The sequence below is a fragment of the Triturus cristatus genome, chromosome 7, assembly GCF_964204655.1.
Source record: "Triturus cristatus chromosome 7, aTriCri1.1, whole genome shotgun sequence".
Classification (NCBI taxonomy): Eukaryota; Metazoa; Chordata; class Amphibia; order Caudata; family Salamandridae; genus Triturus; species Triturus cristatus.
Genome location: NC_140590.1, coordinates 1,853,205,734 through 1,853,225,351, shown reverse-complemented (window position 1 = coordinate 1,853,225,351; position 19,618 = coordinate 1,853,205,734). Strand labels below are relative to the sequence as shown.

The 19,618-nt window shown below is 45.0% G+C and overlaps 1 protein-coding gene across 2 annotated transcripts in view; it reads right to left on the bottom strand.

The window, feature by feature from the left end:
• LOC146813451 (uncharacterized) overlaps positions 1-19,618 on the bottom strand; it is a 245,015-nt gene that overhangs the window by 74,457 nt on the left and 150,940 nt on the right. For both annotated transcript variants that reach the window (XM_085620213.1, XM_085620212.1), the window contains exon 6: positions 1,358-1,453. In XM_085620213.1, the coding sequence (XP_085476339.1) occupies positions 1,358-1,453 (96 nt within the window). The remainder of the gene's footprint in view (positions 1-1,357; positions 1,454-19,618) is intronic.

Genomic DNA, 19,618 nt, shown 5'->3' with positions numbered 1-19,618 from the left:
AAAAAAAAAAAAAAAAAAAGGAATTGAAGGTGTGCTAGAGGGAGATAGTAATGTGCCAAAATGCTACAGAATGGCATCACAGAATTCTTCGATTAACACCAACCTCACCCAGATTTTCGGGTGGCCTCGGGACATGCACTGGAATAAGCTCCGAAGTGGAACGGCTTTGGAGGAGAGACCAGGAGGTATGCTAGTGCCCTTGCACCTTCTCAGGAGATCGAGAGTGGTAGTAAGGGGTAGAGTCCCGCTTGGACTTTGTGTTTTTTCAACTTTCCCGAAGATTTGGGGCCGCGACACTGATGTCAGGTCTGGGACCGGGGTCGGTCACAACATGGAGTCTTGTGGTGCTTTGGGACGAACAGCTTTGTTTTCCAATCCCAGATAGCCTTGGAGTGCTTCAAGGCGCAGTCACTGCAGGCTTTGGAGTTGTGGTTCGATCTCAGGCACGACAGACAAATTAGTGTGTGTCTGTTAAACAAATTTGTTTGCAATATTCCCCCAAGTTTTAAACCCAGTAGATTTGGGTGGTGAGATTTATCCCTTGCACACTGTAGTAGGGGGGGGGGGATTTAGAACATTACAGTTGAGAAAGATTTGCAATAGCTCCAGATCCTCATCTGTTTGTGCAGAACGAATGGAACTGATGTGCGCGCACATGGGGGGTTGCACCTATATTGGGCTGGGCGTATCACTTCTGGAGCAGAGATATTGGTGTGGAGCTGCATGGCGCCACATTTCAGTGCGCAGGGGTACTGCTTGAAATTTCCCCGAATCCAGGCGGATGTCTTGATTAGCATGCAGTGAGGAATCTGCCGCAAAAAGTCTCTATCAGAAATTCTGATTCACTGATACTGTGGTTTCAGTATTCAGGGGGCATACCGTCTATGCATTGCAGATGAACGGATTGCCCTATAGAAAACATACACACAGCACAGAAAGGCTAATTCCAGTGAATGGAATTTTAAATTCCGTGTTGGTCGATATATTCCAATTAATTAATTCAGGTCATCGTTTTATAGCTGTTTTTGTCCAAGCACTTTTGGCCTCGTCAATGCTGGCTCAGATCCTTATTTTAATACTGCTAGTAAATAGGTCACCTACCTACATACCACTAAAGATCAAAGGATCTATAATGATGCTAATGTTCCAAGTACAGTACCATTAATGCCAAATAATTAACCACATACAATAAAAAAATTATCCTATTACCTTATCTGTAAGTTGAAAATGTTCATTAGTTCATAAATACAGACATAGTAACAAAACGTTGAGTGAAAGCCCGCAAGCGATCCCTGGAGCGTCCGTTCGGCAGTAATAACGATTATTGGTGTTGCATTACACATCGGCTCTTTCTCACCTGTGGTCTGGCTCTCCGTGCCCAGGTTGTGCTGCACAGGATTATCATCCCAATAGTGAAGTAGAGAAATTGCAGATGTAAAAACAGGATCTGACCCTTTGGGGTTAAAACACAGAATGATACACTTCAGTAAGAGACACACATCTTAAGAATCAGTAACAGAAAAAAGCAGAAATCATTTTGGGGAAGGAAACCATGAGGAGCACACGATTCACTGGAGAGAGGAACCAATGAGCCACAAGTCTTATAGGCGCTATGAGAAGAGGAACAGTCACATGCATCCGAATGTCAACCCACCCGTTGTCATTCAGTTTCCAAAGAAGCTCAAGTGAGGGGCTGACTGACAACAGAAGGGTCGGTCTCAGATGCAGGTGAACATTCCTCTTCTCATACTGCCTATAGGACTTGGGGCTCATTGGATGTAAATGTGCTGATTGAACAATCTCTCTAGTTAGTGAAGATTACATTACGAATTATACAGTCAGTAGACAAGATAGTTCAGATCAGCCCCTGGCAGGATCCTCTCCAATGAAGAGTGAGTTTACAGACCAGAGTCCAGCAGATGTCACCATTCACCCAGATGTTCAGAGAATGTGAAGTGTTGCTACTCTCTATCTGACTTATGTTTTCATTCAAAGCATGGTAGGTAGAGTATTACATGAAGGAACAACAATCCACTGTAAGCACAAACTACAGAAAGCTGCGGCCACATTAACTTAGGAGTACAAAATGAAGATCACAAAAAACAGTGGGAAGCGGATAGTCCTTTGGACGCAACACTGTGAGAGGAGGGGAGAAATAAATAGGAATCAGAAAAGCGTATAATGAGGGTTAACATTTTGCCAAATTTTGATACCTAGTGTGCGAAAGTGCCTCTTTTGACATGGTTAGCCTCCCACATTTTACCTGGACCATGATATGAAAGTGCAAAGGGTCCCTGCCAACCAGGTCCCCTGTGCCAGGGCTCCTTCCCTAAAACTGTAACATGATTGGCACAACTTAAGGTCCCCCTGTAAGTCCTTATTAAATGGTATCCCCGGTACCTAGGGCATGGGGACTGAAAAGGGCCCTCTGGCCAAGACGATGCAAACTATCACTGCAGCCTGCATACCTTGGTACAGACAAAAACGACTAAGTAAACATGGCACACTGCCTGTGTGCCATGTCAAAGCAGCACTGCCTAAGGTATAGGTAACTCACCCCTCTAGCAGGCATTACAAGCCCTAAGGCAGGATGCACTATACCACAGGTGTAGGCATATCTGCAAGAGAAGATATGTCCCTACAATATTGAAGTCTATTTTTGATATTGTAAGTGCCAGGCGAGCCATTGAGAGTACATGGGTTGTAAACTCAACAATTCTAGGTCCCCAGCACCATGATGACTTCGCAGAACAACCCCTCTTGATAAACCCACACTGATGCCAGTGTTGAAGTTATTAAAACATGTACTCAGAGGGAACTTCCGAGGTACCCCCCCGGAAAACCTACAAACCCTGGTGTGGTCTCGAAATGGCTTTAGGCAGCCTGCCACCAGAAGACATGTTTCTGGAGCCCTAGGTCCAGATCCCCTGCTGTCGGAGGCCAGAAACAAAGTCTATCTTGGGTGGATGTGTCACACCTCCTCCCCAGGAGGAGCACAGTGCTCGAGAGGGAAGCTTCAAAGGCCTTGCCGCCTTTGTAATCTGACCCCAGCCTATGCTGCTAGCAGCAGGTGGCAGTCCCCGGTTCAAACCCCCAGTTTTGGCAGGAGAACTTGCAAGAAAATTAGGTCAGAATAGGAGGTTAGCCCCCCTTCGCCAACTCCACCTCTCAGGTGCTGGAGGCAAAGTGAAGCAAACAATTCAGTGCCCACCACTCTGAAGAAGATGGTGGAACTTAATAGAGGGTGTAGACACCCCAGGTAAGGAACCCATTGGTTCCTATCTGTCACACCCCTGTAACACCCCTAAATCTAGTATTTAGGTGGCACCCTCAGACCTTGGAATCAGATTGCTGATGACCTATGAAGCCTGGACACCGAAGAGCCGCACCAGCCAGAAAGAAGAAGGACCAGTGACTGACTTGGCGCCCGCCGTGCCGGCCTCTCTGCTGCCTTTGCCCTTGCTACAAAAGTTGACACGTCCTGCAGGTTCAGCGACCTCCAAAGCCCTAGGAGGACTGCCTGCTTTCAATAAAGATCACGATCTCCTGTGGACAGTGGACCTGTCAAGAAGAAACCAGCTTTAAAGAAGCACAAACTCTGCCCTGAGGAACTGTGAACTTGCCACGGACCCACCTCTGCACCGGACACCCACGGCCCGAGTCCAAATGGTCCACCAGTCCTGCGAAGGTTCCCCGGCGATTCTGAGCAAGATTCCACCATTAGTTGACCCCTGCTGAACCCCACGACGACACCTGCAGCCTCTGCACAACAACCCCCACAACTGGGACCTGCCCGATAAGGTGTTCCCAACACCAAAGGACACCCCTGCACCCGAAGCCATTGGGCCTTAGGGAGCTTGACCAACAGTGTCACTAGGTCCCCTAGCATCAGCACTTACCTGGGGAACTGTGGGTTTTCTTTGTTCATGCTCCTGGCTAGCGCGTGCAGCCTCTTTTCAAAACCGATCTCCCCAATTGAGTTGCAGTGGGTGCCCGACACTGTGTTAGTACTCTGCACCTGGCCAACGCTGAGAGTGTATGCTTGGTGCTGCCTTGGGGGCCCCCTGTGCTTTCCTTAACTCGAGGATACGCGACCCCTGACACCGCTTTACTCACCTATGAGTAGCGCATCTTCAATCACCCCAGTCTCCATTAGTTAACAGTGGGCGCCTGACCCCGAATTTGACTTCTGCACCCGGCCGCCCCTGTGCAGCTGGCGATGCTGTCTTGGTGCTAACTTGAAGCTTGTCTGGTGTTGACCACAGACTGCGAAGACTTGATTTGTAAGTAGGGTACGTACCTTCAAACCTGCATTCTTTTTTCCTCCAATAGGTTAACATTGCTGAACTGAATAATTGCACCAGGTGTCCACTTTTTAAAGTGAAAAGCATTTTTATTGAAACACGTACTTTCCTTTGAACGTACATCTTGGTCTTAAAATGAATCTTGAAAGAAGCTTATTTTTATACAATGGAGTGGATCTCCTTTTTGAGTCGTGTGTCATTTATTAGTCATTGTGTGCTTAAAAAATGTCTTGTACGCCTCCTGTTAGGAATAAGGCTGCTCGACCACAAAACCACTAATAAAGTACTTTGGGTTTACAGTGAGCCCTGAACACTTCTTGGGGAATCTCTAGACTCCTTACACGATATAACCAATTATTGGTATTTCACATAAAGTGCCAGCGTCCTACACTTAAAAGTTGCTTTTGCATATTTACAAATTCAATACTAGTAGTTCTCCAACAAAAATAAAGAAGCAGGATCAAGAGACCCAACAAGAATTAGAAACTTTAGCTTAGTCCCAACATACATGCTTCACTCATGGTCGAATGGGAAACAAATGTGGGGAAGGACACAACAACGGAACAATGGGGGAAGTCAAAGACGGGGTCTGCAAAAGACTACTCTAAGTGTACAAAATTGTCAACCACAGAATAAAATAATTTGTAACTGATATAAAACACCAAATAAACATAAAAACAATATATGCAAACATCTATACGAACTTTGGGATGGGGAGAAGAATGTGTGTGGGCCTGTCGATCCCAACAAACATAATGGAATGAAAGCTAGAGTGGCATTGAAGGATGTTTAAATTTCCCATTAAGAATGATCCTTTAGAGATACCCATAGTCAAACAATTATTAGAATCTTATAATTGACATCTACATAAGCAGCAAATCCAGAAATAGTAGATCTTTGGGGAAAACGATCACCATCCATCAATAACCAATAAAGAAGAATACGGTCAATGATGGTGATGGAACTTGTGACACAGGTCCTTAGAAATAAACGACAAAGGCTCAGCACAAGCTTAAAGTCACTCAGATTCATGGGAGTACTTGGAAATGTACATCTGGATATTATTTATGCTCCGAAAGAAAAAAAGTGTCTTAATAACAAAAAAAACTGAAAAGCAAAGGGCTGTGAGACAATTGGAACACAATCTGGGAGAAGCAGAGGGAGAGAAAGCACAGAATGTTTAATCAAGGGCAGAAAAGTGCAGAGGTTGTATTGGGTTAATAAATTCAAAAGACGGTTACGTCCAAATAGTTCTGACAGAGCTAGCACTTGAACAGAAGACATGGGAAGATGAACTAAAAGCACAGTGGGATTGGAAGCCAATATATACATACAAGAAGGTAAAGACATTAAAAGAATAAAGTTAGGCCCTGCAAACCAAGGAATGAAAAATGAGTTGGAAAGGAAGGGTGGGTGGTACTTGGGGAAATGACAATATCAGTGGCTATTTGCAGCAGAATTGTATGGAATATGTAGTCGACTCCTCTTGAAATTGTATTATTGAAAATAACTCAAATTTGTTCTGAACGGAAAATGAATAACTGGAGGTAGTACCTAAATTATGCAAAGCAGCACCAGGCTCAATAAATGTTGGAGGTAATTAAATGGACAGTAAAAAACAGAGTTATGAGGCAGTTGGACACAAATCCAGGGTTGAGACCAGGATATTGACAAGTTATCCAATAATAACTGATGAATCAGTGAGAAAGGAGGAACTCATTGGTATTGAATGAAAAGTTTACCAGTAAAAAAAGACATCGCTCAAGCATGAAGCCTTGCGGTTAACAGTGCAGGAAAAATGTTGACTTTATCCAACAAAAAAGGGAATGCTGAAAGATAACACAAAGTAAATGAAATGCAGAGCATAACTACAAATGCTTAAAGAACTAAAAGAACGAAGACTGGGGTGATATACAGTGTTGGATCCGCATACAGATCACGACATACAAGCAAAGGTGTTTTTGTATATAGTTTGACTTGAGAAAGAAGTCCGTGTCAGTGGAATGCACTGGATGAAAACTAGATCCCAGGGAAGAGATTACATTGTTGGGCCAAGAAGAAGAGTATGCCTGTCCCTCTAGAATTTCGAAGAAATATAGGATAAGAGAGGAAGGACAAAGGATGTATATGAGAAACGCCTCCGTGAGTCAGCAGTGGTTGCGAATGCCTGTTGTGATGTGAAAGTCATGTGTACCAAGCCTGGCACAACCAATTATGGCCTGCATGGCTGTTTTGCAGTCTACAGATTGTGGAACTAAACATCATGGGCACGTTTCATTAATTGCTAATTTTAATTAATAAATATAAGTACAGTTTCTGGTTTTTCAAAAGATTTCAGATGTTTTTTTTGCTGTGAGCCCTCCTAAGCAAAATGTTTTGAATTTGAATCCCAGCCCCAAAGCTTTAGGTCGAGTAATGTGGTTCAGGATGGAGGGGTTATGAAAACATTTCATAGTGCTTTTTCTGTAGCTCACAGTCAGGCTTTCCTGTTCTCAATGATTATTTTTTGTGGATTTCAGTGGTGTTTATCAAACGTTTTTATGATGAGTGTTTATTCAGCTGCCTAACCCCAATGTAGATAAAACTGTGTTTTTCAGTGTTTACACAGGTCGCTTTTTTGAAGGTTTTGTGAAAATGCATACTTTTAATGAAAAGTATTGCTGGGTATGTAGTTTCTTCCCAATCGTAGCTTGTCAGATGGATTTATGGTAGACAGTACTAAGTACAGCAGTCTCTTTATTGCACTCTAACTCGTAAGCACTCTCAAATGCCCTCTCACATCTCGATCGCTCTCACACATTCTTTCGGTACTCTGCCTTGTTTATAGGACTAATAGTGGATTATGGATGTAAGGACGTGTTCTATGCCAATGTTGTTGGGAGGTCATTCATCCATTTCTTATTACATAATATTACGTTGTAAAGTTGGTCAATCCTACCAACAGCGCAGTACTACATGAATTACATCTGAATAATCCAAAGCCCGGTATTTTAAAACATCTGATGTTTGGCAGCTATCACTAGGTGCAGGCCGTCTCCTACAGTGAACGGAACGGGCTGGCATTAGGCCGGTGCGGCTGGTTCCAGTGGTAATACTTGCTGCTTATCGGTCATTCTGTATTTTAGCCCATTACACAGGTCTCAACTTACATTTTCCGGTAAGACTATGGACTATTTTCTTAGTTAATTTTTGAAAGCCGTTGTTGGTGGATGTTGGCCCACTACGACAAACCCAGTATTGTTTGATTTGACTTGCTCACAGGGAGGGTGATGTGGCAAATCCACTACCACCATTGAGGTTGTTTGAAATATAATCAAATTTTAAGTGGAATTTAATAATACGTTTAATTACAAGTGGATATGTCGTTGTGCTCTAAAGAACCGCGGAACAGAACTGTCGTTTATCAACCTTCCAGGACAGAGTTGGGCATCATCAGCTGCATTCTAACCTAATTCACAAGAGGGATAATTTTTCCTCCAAAGAACTACATTGGATTTTTTTCCCCTCCTTTTGAGAATTGCAACTTAAAGAAATCTTGCTTAGACCAGCCTCAAGTAATTTTGGATCAAGGAACAACACTACAATCCATGCTTTGAAATCCTTCTCCCCTCAGATGAGAGTAACGGGGAAAATAGGCTCTTCAGACGGTTCACAGCCAATACCTGCATTCCTTAATTGTAATGTGAATAAGATCCCTAGGGCAGGGATTTCTTCACTGCCACTTATAAAGAATACAAATGTTAATGAATTGAATGTCTCTTGTGAAATTACTGAATCTATACAGAATGACTAAGGCATAATGATTTTGAAAAATCTGAAGTTGGCTTAGAGGATTCACTCTCCTCTGATCGACCTCTAATGAAATATGCTACCATCTTGGAGCAGAGGAATTCCTTTTCCCTACCTGATGATGTGCCCTAGCCGCCAACTGTGGAGCTCCCGTATCTCTAGTATTAGGTCTTCAATACACACCGTTGTTCCTTCATTGCAAAAATTAAATAACAACTAGCTAATAGTTCAAGAGCATTCATTATAAGGTTATCCTCGATTTTAACAGCTCTTACCAAAGTAATCCTGTTTCAGCTGTTCCGTTGTCCTCGAGGTTCTGTTAAGGTGATATTTGTTCCTCTGTGGTGAGTAAATCATTTACAAAATCTTCAGCTACAAGTACTGACCCAGAAACCATAAATGATCTCAGACTCCAGATTTCAACAAAATTCTGTTCACTTATCCCTGAGAGGTCTCCAAAGTCAGACGGTTTTGGTTAACATAAATACTGCCGACAGACCCCCCCTTACTGAGAATGACAAAAATACAGCCTTATTTAAATTAAATACTGAGTGAAAGCTCCTCAGGAAGCGTTTAGTTTTTCTGATGTTATAATTGAAAATCCTTCCAAGTTGGTCATAGCTGAAGGTCTGAGGAAGACAAAACATTCTAAAGTTCGTACAATTAAGAATAAATTGGGAAAATAAATTGATTTGGTAAATCACCTGAGTTAATGGAGTTAGAAGAAACTCCTATTGTTCTAGGATCCTCCGCCTCCCACGCAATTCCAATAGGAAACTCTACTGAAATCAATGTTATTTTTTTGCAATAAGAGTATGACAATAAGGGGAACGTTAGTACTGAGTGTTGCCCAGGGGTATCTGCTCATTTGAGGGAAAGTTCTTTATTCAATCCTTATGCTATTGTTTTTTTCCCCCTAGATCCGAGTTACATTCCAAACACACGGAAAGGTTTCCTGTACAAGAACCCCCAATTCTTGAGAATTCCACACGTTTTAAAATTCATCGAACTCTTACCTTCTCCAGAGACTAGTATTCTTTTGAATCATCAGACTATCTTAAGTATTCTTCTTAACATTTATGATCCTAAGCTCAATTCTTCAGACTTATGCTAATGGGGATCAAGAGGTCTGGAAGTCAATTGACCGCTTGTTATGTTATAGTGATTTATAGTGCACGCGGCTACTCATGAGTGTCCCGGCGCGAAGAGCCAGTAGTGAGAACAGTATGGAACTGGGGGAAATTACCGATTATGTAAACAGCAAGGTTTTTAATCTTTTCTTGAACATGGAATGGTCGTGAATGCTGCACAGTTCAAGGGGGAGAGAATTCCAAGCTTCAGCCGCTTTGAAGGATAGAGAGCTGCCTCAAATTCTTACCCGCCAAAAGCGCGGGATCGAAGCTAGGCACTTTGAAGCGGAACGCAGATGCCTTCGTGGAGTATAAAAGCTAAACCGCTTCCTCAGATAGATGGGGCCCTAGACCATAAAGGGCTGAGTGGGCCATCGTGAGAGCGTTAAATTTGACTCTTTGGGCCACTGGTAGCCAGTGCAGATCCCGCAAATGATGTTTTACGCTGGACCTGACCGGGATACCCATCAGAACTCTGGCCGCAGCGTTCTGTATTGCCTGGAGTTTCTTGAGGTGGTATCCTGGTAGGCCAATATAAAGTGCATTGGCATAGCCAAGGCGTCTAAGGATCAGAGCACGCGTGACCATCTTCTTGGCAGACCTGGGTAATAGAGGAAGAAACTTCCTAAGACTTCAGTGTGCCAAAACATTGGCTGGCCAGTTGTTTTACATGTGTAGAGAACCTGAGATTTTCCTCAAACCAGACACCCAAGTTCTTCACTGCCTGTCCCGAGGAACTAGGGAGAGGATATTCTGGCGTCCAGAGTGCTTCCCTGAACTATGGGGAAAAGGATCCGAATAGGAGGATTTTCAGACTTGTCCTCATGGAACTTTAACTGGGCGGCTGCGAGCCATTTGAAAACGGCTGTTAGACAATTTTTTGCTTTCGCTGGGGAAATATATTTTCTGAATCTATATCCTCCTTAACATTGAAATACAAGTCATGTTTTAAAATCGTCATTGATGCTCTACCAGTTATTGGGTCGGGTCATAATACCGCTCAATACACTGCTTTCTCGAATGCTCATAAATGACATGCAGATAGTTGTACTGCTCTAACCATTACTTCCACCTGCTCGAAGTCTTTTGCAGCCAATCTAACCCTTACCAATTCTAATGGCCGTAGGGTAGTCAACGATAAACTGGGTTTGGGAGTTGCTGACAATTTAAAGATTTAACAATTAGTCTTGGCTTTCGAATGAGCTCTCTTGCAATTCTTCCTCCTATCTCCTCATGGAAACTTTGTTGCTGGAATGTGGCTGGGTTTCATGCTCATTTGTACGTGTCTAATTTTGAATCTTTTTGATGATGCAATAATTATTTATTTGCGAGAAACGTGGTTGCTGAACGATTTTGATTTAGATGAGTATTTTGTTTATTGTTCCACTGCCCTCCACTCTATTAGATGGACCCAGTGGTGGACTGGCTATTTTGTTGTGATGGTCTTTTGTATGGGAACGATCTCCGTTTTTACTTGCTCTCCCTTATTTTGTTTACTGCTCCTAGATGGGAACTGATGATATAACTCATGAATATTTTAATTTGTAATATTTATTAAGGCCCTACTGCTAATCATTTCTATATTTTTGTCTACGTTTCAAAGGAACCATTGACATTTATTAGTTACGAGCCCCCAATCCATGTTTACTAGTTTCGTGTGATTGTAATGCAAAAGTAATCGCATCAGAGTATAAGAATATGGTCTTTTCTGCATTAGATGCTCACTAAGGCCTTTAGTCTCCCTATTCCCCCAATAAGAAGTGGTGTGCTGGTTCCTCGAATTTATTATCATGGGCTCTGGAGTTGAACTGGCCATGATCAATGGTCGGTTTGATCTCTCTTGCATAGATAATTTCTCTTGACAGAGAGGCTCTTACTGATAGCTTATTAATTACATTTTACTTCAATAGTGGGATTTTTGTGTACCTATTTTACAATTTCGCCCCCACTCTTGGAGTGATCATTCTCAGCTTGTTACACTAGATATATGCCCTGTTGTAATTTGGGAGCAAACGTCACTAGTTTTGAATTAAGCTCTTATTCTGATCATGTATATGTTTGGAAATATGCACAACAAGATGTTTTATAGCCTTGGTTGAGCGAGGTGTTTAAGGTGCTTTCCTTGTCTTTGGATGTTGCTAAATTTGAGGCCGTCGTGTTCTTGCTTTGGGATTCGTTTGCAACGAAAATAAAAACTCATATTAAATCAACCAAAGTCGCAAAGTCATGGTTTGATCTTAAGTCAGCGGTTTCTTCTCATAATATGCATAAATTCTGGCTTGTAATAGCAAGATGTTTGGGTAGAGATCACAGGAAAACTCCTACTCCACCAGACTAAGATCTTTGGCCTTCTCATTTTTGTGATCTGTAGGAGTCTTCTTCTTCCGACCCCCGGAATCGAGACATATGTTAAAAAACTGCCATTGGCTCGTTTGGATTTTCTTTTGATCAAACTGTCAAAGACATTTCTAACTTGAATAATAGCCGCGCTCTGGGACCAGATGGTATTCCCGCCTGCTTTGTTAAAACAAAACAACTCCTTATTTATGGGCAGATATCCTGAAGCCAAAGTTTGATCTTTGTTTAAAGACAGACAGTGCCCCAGTCTTGGCAAGGTAGTAACATCGTTCCTCTTAATAAACAAAAAGGGATTATAACCTCCTGATAAACTACCACCTCATCAGATGTGACAGGGAAGACTTTGCCAAATGTTTGTTAAATCATTCAGATTCATGGATGGAGTCTGCTAGGTTATTGCCTATTGAGCAGTCAGGTTATCAGAAGGCGTACACTACCATGGATAACATGCTGTGCTTATACATAATAGGCGAAAAAGTAGTAAGGTTGCGTAAGAAGAAGGTTTACATGACTTGATTTCAGCAGCACCTTCGACTCTGTTCATCGTTCCATTCTTTGGCATAAACTTGTGAGATTGGATACACCTTATGAACTACTGTCTCCCCTGATCTCCTTTCATTCTGAGAATTAGTTGAGAGTCCTTTTGAGCTTATGTAATGAATTTTCAGGTAAAATCCCAGTTGACAACGGCCTTAAGCAGGGAAGCATTTTAACTCCTTATTTTCTTTATATTGGTCTTATTTCCGGCTATTTCAAAGCAGGGGGTTAACGATTCTATTATATGCAACCAATTTTGTATTTTTGTCTCTTACACCCATTGGCTTACAGAAACAATTGAACATTTCAGCTTCTTTTTCACATCATCTTACTGTAAATGACAGGAAAACTAAAGTTTTGATTATGGGCGCCAGAGGCATTACGTCACCTAGATCTTGGTTTTTTAATGGGATAAAAATTGGTAGTGGTAAAGGAATAAACATATTTAGGTGTAAACAGCTCAAATAATTGGTCTTGGGTCCCACAGAATACCTTTCAGGCTACAAAATCAAAGTCTGCAGGAATTGGCCTTTTACTGTTTTTAATGCACAAGGAAGGTGGGTCTTTTTTTGCTGTTAACGGTGTACATGGATAGTGTGCTTCCCGTTGCTTTTTATCGAGTAGGAGCAAGGTTGCTTTCTTCGATTATTTCCAATTCTGATATTGACTCTGTTCTATGGAAGCGCTACCTTGATGCAAGCTCCTCCAGCTCTATCCAAATGATCTGTCGTGAACTGGGCCTGATGGGTATTATCTTCCGTGCCTACTGCCAAATAATTCAAGAGTTTTATCAACTCTTCAGAAGACCAGAAAATTCATTAAAAAAAGTAATTTGGCTGGAACTACCCAAGGACAATAAGACTAGGGGAAAAAGACCTAAGCACCTTTGGAATTACATTTTCTTATTTTTTACAGCAAATGGCCATAAATAATGATGTGGTGTTATAGAGTCAATTAAATAGCACTTTAAAGTCTCACTTAAAAAAGCATGCTCAAGATCTGCAATACTGTTTAAAAATAAATAGATTTCAACTGGGTTGTATGACTGTACGAAGTGATGAGATGCAATTCTATCAGAAGGTGAACCTATGTCCTCTTGTGCCTAGATGATTTTATATGAAATTTAGATTCGACCAGATCTTGTTGGGTGATAACGTGTGGATTAAGAAGGATGAATACTGAGGAGCTGACAAACAGGATTGGGATCGTACTTTTTTTCTGTTCTGGCCTCTTTTACTAGCAGAATTTGTTTTGTGTCCAGTGTCTTCAAGGCACTCCATAGCAACGCACAAAGAAGCACTTTACTAACACCCCCCCCGTGAATATCTGTGATCGTTTAATGAGGGGTTTTTTTAAGCTTTCTTCTTGATATAAATGGATCCATTTATATTCATTATAAAGTATTTTGTTTGTTTTCATCTTATTTTATATGGCTTCAATCACATGTACTTTTAACTCACTGTGTTTATATACTATAGATTGTTGTGCGTGCACTTGAAGGATTAAATACATCAAATAAATAAACAAGAAAAAATTAGCTTCCAGATGTTTCTCTTCTCTTTGCAGCGATGGTGCCTTGGGCACTAACAATATCTAGGAAAGTGATCCACCATTCTCCTTTTGTAAATTAAGAGGTATAATTGTGATGTGGGCCCCCACACTCCTGGGCTCCTGTGACACTGCGCCTGCTTCACTAATGATAGTTAAGTCACATTAAGCATGGGATCTGCTCTGCCGTTTGTTAAAAACAAGGAGCCCCATCTTGCCCCATGCCTCCCACCGCCACCTCTCTGACAACAAAACTTAACTGTCTCGTCTGCTTCAGTTTTCCTCTCACTGGGGCCACTGCTCCAAGGCCCAAAGCAACATTGGCACAGCAAGTTGCACTGGGTACTAATGCGAGCACGGAAGCATAGTAAAACAGACATCATTTGGGTGCATTGGACCCTTGCAACCCTGGGCCCTGGTGCCACTGCACATACAGCACCAATGATAGCTACAGCCCTGCGAACCCACTCCCCTGGGCTATCACTACAGGGCCTAAGGCCCAAAGCAGGCTGCCTGCCCCTCTGTGTAAACAACGTTCCATACGGCGTCCCCTTTTATTTGGGCCAAGTTCCATGCGCAGCGTGCGATGCTGGACCCTAATTCTACAAGTCTCCACTACCCTTTTTGGTAGCAAGACTGAAACATGGCTAGCATGGGGTGAGATACAGCATAAGAAGAGACCTTACTTGTTTCCTCTTCCGGTGAGCAGGAGAGGGAGGAGTAGTTTCACTCACACCTCTGACCTCCTCTCAAGAGATGGTTTCGATCGCCCCTCCGGCCACCCTGAGGGCTGGCTCCACGCCTGTTGCGTGTCTGGGATCCCTCCCGACCCCGCCTTGAAAGGATCAAAGGGCCGTGCGGCAGGAACCCCCAACAAACGACCCCCAGGCGCTAAGACCCCTGCCCGTGAGGACTCCGGACATCAAAGAGGAGTCGACCTATAACAAGTGGCGCTCTGGGGCCATCAGCAGATTGAATCCTGGAACGAAGAGAGCCCTGCTGACGTGGTCGCGGCTGAAAGAACATCCCCCAAGGTCCGACGGAACTCTTGGAACCTCGGTGAGCCCTGCAGACAGCTTCGCGGCTCCACCTGGCAGAGACGGACTTCTGCCTAAATCATCTGAGCCCTGCTGACGTGTCGCGGTTCCCCTCGCAACCTTGAGAACTCTGAGCCCTGCTGACCGACTCGCGGCTCCTTGAAGATTGTCAGGCCTCCAACATCCTTACTCAAGCCCTGCAGACTTGGTCGCCACTAAAGAACCATTCTGGTCCGGCTGGACCCCAAAGATCGTATCATATCCCCCGGCTCGAGGATTGAGAGCCGTGCGCCGGATACACACCTGCATTGACCCTGATCCTAAGACTGTCCCGCTCCCCCAACCCCAACAGAGACTCTATGAGCCCTTGCTCTACTTGTACAGACGACTCTGCGGATCATAAAGGTCCTGATATCTCTAGATAAAGAATACGTGCTTCAGAATCTACGGTGTGGTGTCTCTGTGTTGCGTGGTGCTAAGTCAGCGTGTAGGATCCTAGATACGACACCCAGCCCTGAGGGGGTCTCCCGCCAGTGCTCGGCTACATCTCCCGGGAAGGGTGGGTCGCAGGGCGGTCAGGTACATAGTCTGTCCTTCCCTGAGGCTGGCCCTTCTAACAATGTGTTACATCAAAGGCAAGGCCATGAGCTGTGTGTTTGGAGTGATGTATACGTTTGTATGGCAGACATGCGAGGCCTGGTTTGCGGAACTAACTACAGGTGTGTAAATTCTTAAGTTTTTCCAGTTTTATTTCATACCCATAACTGCATTTTCAGTGTGTTTGTGAAGTATACATAACAGGTGACTGTGTAATCGAGCCCAATATTGCCATTGAGGGGTTATAGTAACGAATAGTTTCTTACCTGTCGGTGTAGTTTTGCAGCTTGAAGATCTTTCTGGATTCACTATGCTGTGCATTATTCCGCGATCTTGTGGTTGGGTCCGGATTCGTAGTCTTTTCTTTGTTTTTTTTTTTTTTTTTTTTGTAGCCCAGGTGGGCGTCGACGTACACCATTTGGTGCACCTCCCGTGACGTCGTCGTGCTTCCTGCGGAAGTCCCACCTTTGGGGCGCCATCTTCGGGTTCTTTTTTCCTTTCCTCTTTTTTTTTTTTTTTAACCCTAGGCGATTGATTAATCCTTCTTGTCCCTTTATCTGTATGTTTGTATTTCTTTGATCTTTTCCATTTTACCCCCTCTTCCTCCAGCCTCATCTTCCTGGCGGAGGTGGGTGGGTTCGCTAGTGAATCCAGAAAGATCTTCAAGCTGCAAAACTACACCGACAGGTAAGAAACTTTTCGTTTTGCAGCGTGAATCTTTCTGGATTCACTATGCTGTGCATAGACTTTGTAGCGGTTTTCCTAATTTTGTGGTGGCTGGGTGGAAGATGAGCGTTGGTCGTTGAAAATGTGCTGTAGCACCTTCTGTCCGACCTGTGCTTCCTTATTCATCTGAATGTCCACGCAATAGTGTTTTGTGAACGTGTGCACAGATGCCCAAGTTGCTGCGAGACAAATGTCTTGGATGGGCGTGTTTGCCAGGAAGGCAACGGTGGCCCCCTTCTTCCTTGTGGAGTGAGCCTGGGGCCCCTCCGCTAGCTCCTGTCCAGCCTGTTTGTGACAGAATTGAATAGTGAGGGCAATCCACCTAGCGATGGTGCCCTTGGTCACTGGTCTACCCATGAAGCTAGTAGCAAAGGACACAAACAGCTGTTTCGACTTCCTGAGTTCCTTGGTTCACTCAATGTAGTGCATCACCGCTCTTCTGGCATCGAGGGTGTGCAGTGCCTTTTCTGCGTTTGTAGTCGGGTTTTGGAAGAAACTTGGTATCTGGATAGCCTGATTTATGTGGAACGCCGACACTACCTTGGGCATGAAGTGTGGGTCAGTTCTCAGGACTATTCTATCTTTGTGAATCTGAATGTAGGGTTCCTGCAGCGTTAGTGCTTGAAGCTCGCTCACCCTGCGTAGTGAGGTTATGGCCACCAGAAAGGCTGTTTTCATAGTCAACATCTGCAGTGTTGCCTTGTGAATGGGTTCAAACGGTGCCTTCATGAGCTCCGTCAGGACCACATTCAGATTCCATGCCGGCGGCGGCAACCTTTTCGGGGGGGCCATCCTTTTGGCTCCCTCCATGAATCTCCTCACCACTTGCGAGCTGAAGAAACTTCCACCTTTTTCACCTCTGGTGTAGGCCACGATGGCCGCTAGGTGTACCCTTAGTGAGCTCGAGCAGAGGTTACTCTTTAGAAGGTGTGTGAGGTACCTCAGTACTGTTGAGTCTCTTGTCATTCTGTTTTGCAGGCCCTTTTTCCGGCACCACACAGTGAACCTCTTCCATTTTGCGCTGTAGCATTTTCGTGTAGTTGGTTTCCTCGCCTCCCGTAGGAGCCATGCCGCCAGGTTGAGGGTCTCTGGCTCTGGGTGCAGGACCTCTCCGTTTTGCATTGAGAGCAGGTCCTTCCTCCTCTCGAACCTGTATGGGTCGCCTTGTGCCATTTCTTGAATTTGTGAGAACCATGTCTGCCTCGCCCACTGCGGAGCCACCAGGATCAGGGTCATGTTGCTGGTTCTGCACTTGTCGAGCACTCTGTGCAACAGGGGTATCGGTGGAAAGGCGTAGGCAAATGTCCTCGACCAGCTTATCCATAGGGCATTTCCCTTGGATAGCTGATCTGGTTGCCTGGACGCGAAGCTTTGGCATTTTGCATTGTGGCGTGTTGCAAAAAGGTCTATTGTGGGAGTCCCCCATCTCCGGAAGATTTTCTCCGTCTCCTGGCCATTGAGCTCCCACTCGTGTGATGCTGAGGTCTGCCTGCTTAGCCAGTCTGCCTCCACATTGTCCTTCCCCGGTAGGTGACTTGCCAGTAGATCTATCCTGAGAGGTATGGCCCATCTCCAAATCTCCTGAGCTAGGGATGAGAGCGGGAACGACTGTGTCCCCCCTTGTTTGTTGATGTAGAACATCGCCGTGGTGTTGTCTGTTTGGACCAACACCCTCTTGTTGAACAGGTGCCTCTGGAATGCCTTCAGGGCTAGCAGGATTGTTTTCAACTCGAGGTAGTTGATATGGCGGACCGCATCTGCTGGGGCCCATAGACCCCTCACTCTGAGGTTGTCCATGTGCGCTCCCCATCCCTTCTGCGATGCGTCCGTGGTAATGGTCACTGTTGGGATTGGTGGTGTCAGGCTTCTCCCTGCTGTTATGTTGTCTCTGTTCCACCAAGTTATCTCCTCCTGCACTGCGTGCGTAACAACCACTAGATCCTCCCAGCTTCCTTTTGCTTGTGACCATTGTTGTTGTAGCCATTCCTGGAATGGTCTCATGTGCAGGCGTACATTCGGCACCAGCTGGATACAGGACGCCATCATCCCCATCATCTTGCTCACAGCCCTCACTGTCAGAGCTCGCCCCTTCTGGTAGAGCTTCGCCTCCTTCAGTAGAGCCTCTGTCCTCCTCTCGCTGGGCACTACTGTACTGTTGCGGGAGTTGATCTTTGCCCCCAGGAAAATCTTCACCTGCTCCGGTTCCATCGAGGATTTTCCCCAGTGGATCGAGAATCCCAGATTTGTGAGGGTGTCTGTTACGCGTTTTGCGTGCCTCTCGCACTTTCCGCGTGAGTTTGCCTTGACCAGCCAGTCGTCCAAGTAGGGGTAGACATGTATTCCCTGCCTTCGTAGGTGCGCCGCTACCGCCGACAGGCATTTTGTAAAGACCCTTGGTGCTGATTTTAATCCGAAGGCCAGGGTCGTGAACTGGTAGTGTTCTTGTTCGATGTTGAATCTTAGAAGGCCCTTGTGCCTTCTGTTTATTGGGATGTGAAGATAGGCATCCTTGAGGTCCACGGTGACCATGAAGTCCCCTTCTCTTATCTGTGGCAGAACCTCCTGCAGTGAAGTCATTTTGAACCTTTGCGTTCTGATGAACTTGTTTAGGTAACGGAGGTCTAGTATGGGTCTGAGGTCTCCGTCTACCTTCGGAACCACGAAGTAGTTTGAGTAGACCCCTTTGTTGCGTTCTCTGAACGGCACTGTCTCTATGGCTCCCTTTTGCAGGAGTTTCCGCGTTTCTTCTCTGAGTATTGCCAGTTCTTGGGCCGATCTCAGTCTTCCCCTTGGTTTCCTGTTTGGAGGTCTTTTCTCCAAATCTACGCAGTACCCGTACTGCACAACGTTCCGTATCCACTTGTCTGTGGTTATACGCCGCCACTCCTGAAGGTAGAACCTCAGTCTTCCGCCTACTGGTGTCGTATGCTCGTAGGCTCTTGAATTTTCTCTTCCCCCTGATGACACTTTTTTGCGCCTCACCCTTGGGGTCCTGGCGAGGGTAGGCGTCCTCGTGCGTGCTGAGTCACTTCGTCGAGGGCTGTTCGCCCCCTCTCCTCCTTTGGCCACGTCCGTTCCCTCTCCCGCGAAAGGACTGGCCCCGAGGTTGATATTGCCAGTTTTGTTTCTGCTGACCTTGTCCGTGACCTTCACCCTGCTGACCTTGTTGGAACGCCTGGTGCGACGTCCCCTGCTGGCTTCCTCCCCTACCGTAGGGTCTTCTCGAGGGATTTCCTCGCCTCATTCCCCTCAGCTGCAGGGCCCCCATGGACCTCGCCGTCTCGTTTTCTTTTTTCAGCTGGGTGAGCTTGTCGTCCACTGTTGCTCCGAACAGTGTCTCTCCATTGAAGGGGGTGCCAAGGATGATGTTCTGCACTTCCGGTTTGAATCCCGAGATTCTTAGCCATGCATGCCTCCTCTCTGTGACCCCTATGGCCATGAGTCTTGCTGAAGTTTCTGCCCCATCCAACGCCGTCTTTATACAGGAGTTGGCGATGTTTTTGCCTTCATCTATCAGGTGATTCGCTCTCTGCCGGTATTCTTCGGGGAGGTGCTTTACTAACTCCCCCATCTCATCCCAGTGCTGGTATTG